General features: G+C 33.6%; 1 protein-coding gene across 2 annotated transcripts in view; it reads left to right on the top strand.

Moving 5' to 3' along the window:
- LOC147466426 (uncharacterized) overlaps positions 1 to 6,079 on the top strand; it is a 14,124-nt gene extending 8,045 nt beyond the window's left edge. For both annotated transcript variants that reach the window (XM_086535511.1, XM_086535510.1), the window contains exon 4: positions 4,712 to 6,079. In XM_086535511.1, the coding sequence (XP_086391637.1) occupies positions 4,712 to 4,842 (131 nt within the window). In that variant the 3' untranslated portion in view covers positions 4,843 to 6,079. The remainder of the gene's footprint in view (positions 1 to 4,711) is intronic.
- The last annotated feature ends 1,421 nt before the right edge of the window (positions 6,080 to 7,500 follow it).

The following is a 7,500-nucleotide window of genomic DNA, read 5'->3' as shown; positions in this document are numbered from 1 at the left end:
CGAAGTAGAGGAGAGAGGCGAGGTGCCGAGTAATGCCTTTCCAAAGGACACGAAGATGATGCATTATTATTTAAATTATCTATCCAAGTCTCATCTTTATTCATTATCTTAATATCAATAATTTTCATTATCTTTCCCCTTCCTATTCTCTTTATCATTCTCACTAATATTTTTTTCATTCTCATTCCTAAGAATATTGAGTAGCCTTGTCACTCCTTTTTCTTCTCATTCTCATCATAAGTGTTGTTCCCAATCTCTTTCCACTCTGTGAATTGTTTTTCTTGTTCTAGTTCTATTCATCCTTGTAACCACTTTCCAAATTATTCTTATATCTTTCAGGAAATAATATCATTGTTTTTTTCATCTTGCTGATACTTATTCTCATTATAATAATAACTTTATATTTTTGTAGCAGACAATGTGATCACTTTCTTTATTCATATCATTGTCATTTTCACTTTCCCTTCATGATATTTTGGATTCTCATTTCAATTCTTTCACTGTCACTATCACTGTCATATTAATATTCCTTTACATTGGCATTATATGCGTCCTTTTTAATCATTATCATTTACTTACAGCCTCATTCCAAGTATCATTAACATTGTCATTATCATGTTAATTCTTGTCCACATCTATCTCCCTTCCATTTGTCATTATATCCTTCTATTGTAAGTCATCTATTAATTCCCTCATAATAATTTTATAATAGTTCTTACCTCTCTAGATATAATGATAATATTCATTGCCATTCATTGTTGTTGTTATTTTTATAAATTATTATTATCAACATAATTGATATCATCATTATTATTTCCATTACTAATATTATTATGATCATTATCTCACTGTCATTCTCATTCACATTCACCTTCTCATTGTCATTCTCACTCACATTCACCTTCTCATTGTCATTCTCACTCACATTCACCTTCTCATTGTCATTCTCACTCACATTCACCTTCTCATTGTCATTCCTACTCACATTCACTTTCTCACTGTCATTCTCACTCACATTCACCTTCTCTTTGTCATTCTCACTCACATTAACCTTCTCATTGTTATTCTCACTCACATTCACCTTCTCATTGTCATTCTCACTCACTTTCACCTTTCACTACCATCCTTACATTCACCTTCTCATTGTCATTCTCACTCACATTCACCTTCTCTTTGTCATTCCCACTCATATTCACCTTCTCATTGTCATTCCCACTCATATTCACCTTCTCATTGTCATTCTTACTCACATTCACCTTATCATTGTCATTCTCACTCACTTTCACCTTTCACTGCCATCCTCACATTCACCTTCTCATTGTCATTCTCACTCACATTAACCTTATCATTGTCATTCTCACTCACATTTACCTTCTCATTGTCATTCTCACTCACATTCACCTTTTCATTGTCATTCTCACTCACATTCACCTTCTCATTGTCATTCTCACTCACATTCACCTTCTCATTGTCATTCTCACTCACATTCACCTTCTCACTGTCATTCTCACTCACATTTACCTTCTCATTGTCATTTTCATTCATATTCACCTTCTCATTGTCATTTTCACTCACATTCACCTTCTCATTGTCATTTTCACTCACATTCACCTTCTCATTTTTATTTTTCACTCACATTCATCTTCTCATTGTTAATTTCACTCACATTCACCGTCTCATTGTCATTCTCACTGACATTCACCTTCTCATTGTCATTCGCACTGACATTCACCTTCTCATTGTCATTCCTACTCACATTCACCTTTTCACTGTCATTCTCACTCGAATTCACCTTCTCATTGTCATTCTCACTCACAATCACCTTTTCATTGTCATTCTCACTCACATTCACCTTTTTATTGTCATTCTCACTCACATTCACATTCTCATTCACATTCTCATTGTCATTCTCACTCACATTCACTTCATCATTGTCATTCTCACTCCCATTCACCTTCTCATTGTCATTCTAACTCATTCACCTTCTCAGTGTCATTCTCACTCGCATTCACCACTTCATGACATTCTTATTCACATTCACCTACTCATTGTCATTCTCACTCACATTCACCTTCTCATTATCATTCTCACTCTCACTCACATTCACCTTCTCATTTTCATTCTCATTCCCACTCACATTCACCTTTTCATTTTCATTCTCACTATCACTCACACTTCTCACTTTCATTCTCATTTACATTCACCTTCTCATTGTCATTCTCACACATTCATTTTCACCTTCTCATTATCTTTCTCACTCTCACTCACATTCACCTTCTCATTTTCATTCTCATTCTCAATCACATTCACCTTCTCACTTTCATTCTCATTTAAATTCACCTTCTCATTGTCATTGTAAACCACTAGCTGGCACTAGTTATAACCCACCACTGAGAGCAGTTGTTATAACCACTCGATGCCCTGGTTGTAGGGCGGTGGTTAAGAGACAGACGTTCACGTGCCACGGTCTTAATTGCGGACTATTAATCACACCAGACTCTGGCCGAAGGCCAGAGGTCAGAGCTGTTCGCTCTAGTCTGTCTGTCTGTCTGACCTCTCTGTCCTGATCTGTCTCTCCTGGGTTCCTTGTGTGTCCTTTAAGTACAGAGCCTGAGTCACTTTCTACGCCTAAGGCTATTTCACAACGGAAACAGCTGAAGGGACCGGAAGCAGACTATTGAATGTTACACGGCAATGAAAATACACATACTATCAAATGGTAATGAAGGTGAGAAGGAGGGAGATGTCTACAGATTCATCCTGCTATAACATATAAGATGTACTTGGTCAATGAAGAGGTTTTAATGATGCTTCCGGTGTGAGTGTGAGTGTGTCAGCTGTGACCAGGTGAAAGGTCACGGCAGGAAGCAGGTGTCGGTCAGTACTTCCGCTAGTCACTAGGGAATAGTGTCCTTAAGGAACTATTATTACAAAGACTGTATAACAATCAAATAACAGTAATAGTCCGAAAATCAGTGGCTTACATTCATTCTCACTCAAATTCACCTTCTCGTTGTTTTCTCACTCATTTACCTTCTCATTGTCATTCTCATACACATTCGCCTTCTCATTGTCATTCTCATTCACATTCACATTCTCAGTCTTATTGTCATTCTCACTCACATTCACCTTATCAATGTCATCTCACTCACATTCACCTTCTCATTGTCATTTTCACTCACATTCACCTTCTCATTTTTAATCTCACTCACATTCACCTTCTCATTGTCATTCTCACTCATTCACCTTCTCATTGTCATTCTCCCTGACATTCACCTTCTCATTTTCATTCTCACTCACATTCACCTTCTCATTTTTGTTCTAACTCATTCTCCTTCTCATTGTCATTCTCTCACATTCACCTTCTCATTGTCATTCTCATTCACATTCACCTTCTCATTTTTATTCTAACTCATTCACCTTCTCATTGTCATTCTCTCTCACATTCACCTTCTCATTGTCATTTTCACTCACATTCACCTCATTTTTTAATCTCACTCACATTCACCTTCTCATTGTCATTCTCACCCATTCACCTTCTCATTGTCACTCTCCCTGACATTCACCTTCTCATTGTCATTTTCACTCACATTTACCTTCTCATTTTTATTCTAACTCATTCACCTTCTCATCGTCATTCTCTCTCACATTCACCTTCTCATTGTAATTCTCATTCCATTCACCTTCTCATTATCATTCTCACTGACATTAACCTTCTCATTGTCATTCTCACTCGCACTCACCTTCTAATTTTCATTCTCACTCATATTCACCTTCTTATTGTCATTCTCACTCTCATTCCCCTTCTCATTGTCATTCTCACTGACATTCACATTCGTATTGTCATTCTCACTCACATTCACTTTTTCATTTCATTCTCACTCACATTCACCTTTTCATTTTCACTCACATTCACCTTCTCACTTCCATTCTTACTCACATTCACATTCTCATTATCATTCTCACTCACATTCACCTTTTCATTTTCACTCACATTCACCTTCTCACTTTCATTCTCACTCACATTCACCTTCTCATTATCATTCTCACTCACATTTACCTTTTCATTTTCACTCACATTCACCTTCTCATTATCATTCTCACTCACATTCACCTTCTCATTATCGTTCTCACTCACATTCCCCTTTTCATTTTCACTCACATTCACCTCAATTTCATTCTCACTCTCATTCACCTTCTCATTATCATTCTAACTCACATTCACTTTTTCATTTTCACTCACATTTACCTTCTTTTCATTCTCACTCACATTCACCTTCTCATTGTCATTCTCACTCACAATCACCTTCTCATTGTCATTCTCACTCACATTCACCTTCTCGTTATCATTCTCACTCGCATTCACCTTTTCATTTTCACTCACATTCACCTTCTCATTGTCATTCTCACTCACATTCACCTTCTCATTGTCATTCTCACTCATATTCACCTTCTCATTGTAATTCTCATTCACATTCACCTTCTCACTGTCATTATCACTCAAATTTACCTTCTCATTGTCATTCTCACTCATATTCACCTTCTCATTGTCATTCTCACTCACATTTACCTTTTCATTTTCACTCACATTCACCTTCTCACTTTCATTCTCACTCACGTTGACCTTCGCATTGTCATTGTCATTGTCACTTCCCTTCTCACGCTCATTACTCACAAACAGACGTCTAACAGAAGCATCTTCCTCCCTCAGCTTGGACTCCCTTACACTTGGCTTCCCAGAACGGCCATCATGCTGTTGCAGAGACGCTCCTCGAGAAGGGCGGAGAAGTGAACGCCAAGAATGCATATGGTAAGGCGATTGTAAAGCGAGTGACTTCTTAAAGGCACCAGAAGAATTTTGCTTTTCTTTGTTTTCTCATCTTTGTCTTTGTGGAAATTTATAACAATTATTGTTATAATTTAATAACGAAACCTTTATCATCATTTATCATTAATTTTATTGATTCATTCTTTATATTTATTTTTTTATTCTATAAATTTTTCCATAAAATATTTCTATAAAAGATTCTATAAAAGATTCTTTCATTCTTTATATTTATTTCTTTATTCTACAAACTTTTCTATAAAATATTTCTGTAATAGAGTCAATAAAAGAAAAATAAATAAATTTTATATATTTCTTTGTACTATAAATATTATACTTATAATGATTAGTTATAACAATTATGATAAAAAGTATGATTATTTCAATCATTATTGATATCATCATTATTATTTTCATGATTATCTAAAAGAAATATGATCATCCTCATCATCAATCATAATCATCATCAATGGTGCTATTCATATTATCATTATTATTTCATTACTATAACTATCATTGTTACTCCCATTTCTACTAAATTATCAATTGTTATCATCCTTCTTCTTATTATTGTCATTTTGATGGTGATCCTGTTCTTGTTCTCCTACATGCCTTTGTTGGTGGTGTTGTTGCGAGGTCTTTGTCAGTGATGACAAAGACAATGATAATAATGGAGAAAGTAATGGCAACAAAAGCAACAACAATAATGATGATAATGAAAAGTTTCATAATGTTGATGGTGGTAATGATAACAATATTAATGATAAAGTAATCATCACTGATAATGTTGATGATAACACTTTCATGATGATAATAGAACTAATGATAATGGTAATGACATATTTATGATAACAATGATAATAATAATGGTGATGATGAATAATGATAGTAATAAATTTAGAAATATAAAAGTTTAGTTAAGTCCCCCCGAACGGCGGGTCCGTTTTCTTCGACATACGTAATGTCTCCCATGTTCCACCAATATTTGATGTTTTTTATTTTACGCTTATTTACTACAAGAAAGACATGTTTTGTTTATGTTACACCATTTATCAGGTGTATGTTTTTTCCATTATGAAGACTATATATTTTAACTGCATTGAAACAGAAGTGTAAATCATTTTATATCAATATGATTTTCTGAATAAATTAGCAGACGCTCAACACCACCACGTGTTTCAATGGCTAAAGAACATCTTTATTTACTGCACGAATGTGGCAAGAAAACCCCACATGTATAATTCTCCTACTCTTTGTCACTCTATATTTCTGTATAATTCTCTATATTATATATATTGTATATATATAAAATATATATATTACTGATAAATAATTATCAAACATTTATTTTCATTATAATATTCTTTCTCATTATCATACATATATATTTTTTTATTTTCCTTCTTGTTTCTATACGTTTTCATAATTCTTATTTTCATTAACATTCTAAGTATTTGCAATTCTATTAATATTCAAAATATCCATACTATTCCTAGCCCTTACCCTTAACACCCTAATCATCTCTATTAATCTCATTCCTAAAACTATTCTCATTCTCCCTCAAACTATTTTCGCATTCTTCCTCCCTCCAACATTTCACCTTCTCACTGTCATTCTCAACTCACAATTCCCACCTTTCGCATTGTCATTTTCACTCGCATTAACTTTCTTACTTGTCATTCTCACTCACATGCACGTTCTCATTGTCATGTTCACTCGCATTCACTTTCTAACTGTCATTGCTCCAATCCATTCACACCATTGCATTGCATCCTCACTTCCATTCTTAACGCTCATTACTCACATAACAGATGTCTATTACACAAGCATCTTCCTCCCTCAGGATCTGGTAACTCCCTTACACTGGGCTTCCTGGAACGGGCCATCATGCTGTTGCAGAGGACGCTCACCTCGAGAAGGGCGGAGAAGTGAAACAGCCAAGGATATATTTGGTAAGGCGATTGGAAAAGCAGAGTGACTTCTTAAAGGCGCCAGAAGAATTTTGCTTTTCTCATCTTTTTCGTTTCTTGTCTGTGGGAAATTTATATACATTTTTTGTTATAATAGTAATAAACGAAACCTTTATCATCATTTTATCATTAATTTGATTGACATTCGTATATTATTTATATCTTGGTTCTATTTATATATTATTTTTTGTTTTCATATATGTGTTAAATATTATGATTATCTTTTCTGTTAAAAACTATAACAGACATTATTCTGTTTAAACAAACCTTACATAATTATCCTATGTCAATTGTTACAATTAACTTTTTTATTATTATATTATACATCCATAAGAAGTATTTTTTTTTTCTGTTTAGTATTTACATTATTTGTAAATATCTTTTCATCAATAATTTTTCCTTTTGTTTAACTCTTCTTTTTTTTATGGATTTTGTTTTCTTTCTTATTTCGTATCATCATTTGTCCTTTATTAGCATTACTGTTATAATTACAATTATCATTAATTTTGTTTTTCATATTATCAGCTATAATGAATTAGTTATATACAATTATGATACTAATGAGGCGATTGGATTAATTTGAAGTTTTATTTTTCATAATATCACTATTATTTATCCACATGATTTATCTATAGAAATACAATCTTCTTCCTCATATATTATATATATATATATTTTCTTATATATATATATATATATATATAT

Source organism: Penaeus japonicus, unplaced genomic scaffold, assembly GCF_977035675.1.
Source record: "Penaeus japonicus unplaced genomic scaffold, GWHDUDI00000001_assembly GWHDUDI00001079, whole genome shotgun sequence".
NCBI lineage: Eukaryota > Metazoa > Arthropoda > Malacostraca > Decapoda > Penaeidae > Penaeus > Penaeus japonicus.
Note: the sequence above shows the minus strand (reverse complement) of the source record. Positions and strands in the feature narration are given on the sequence as shown.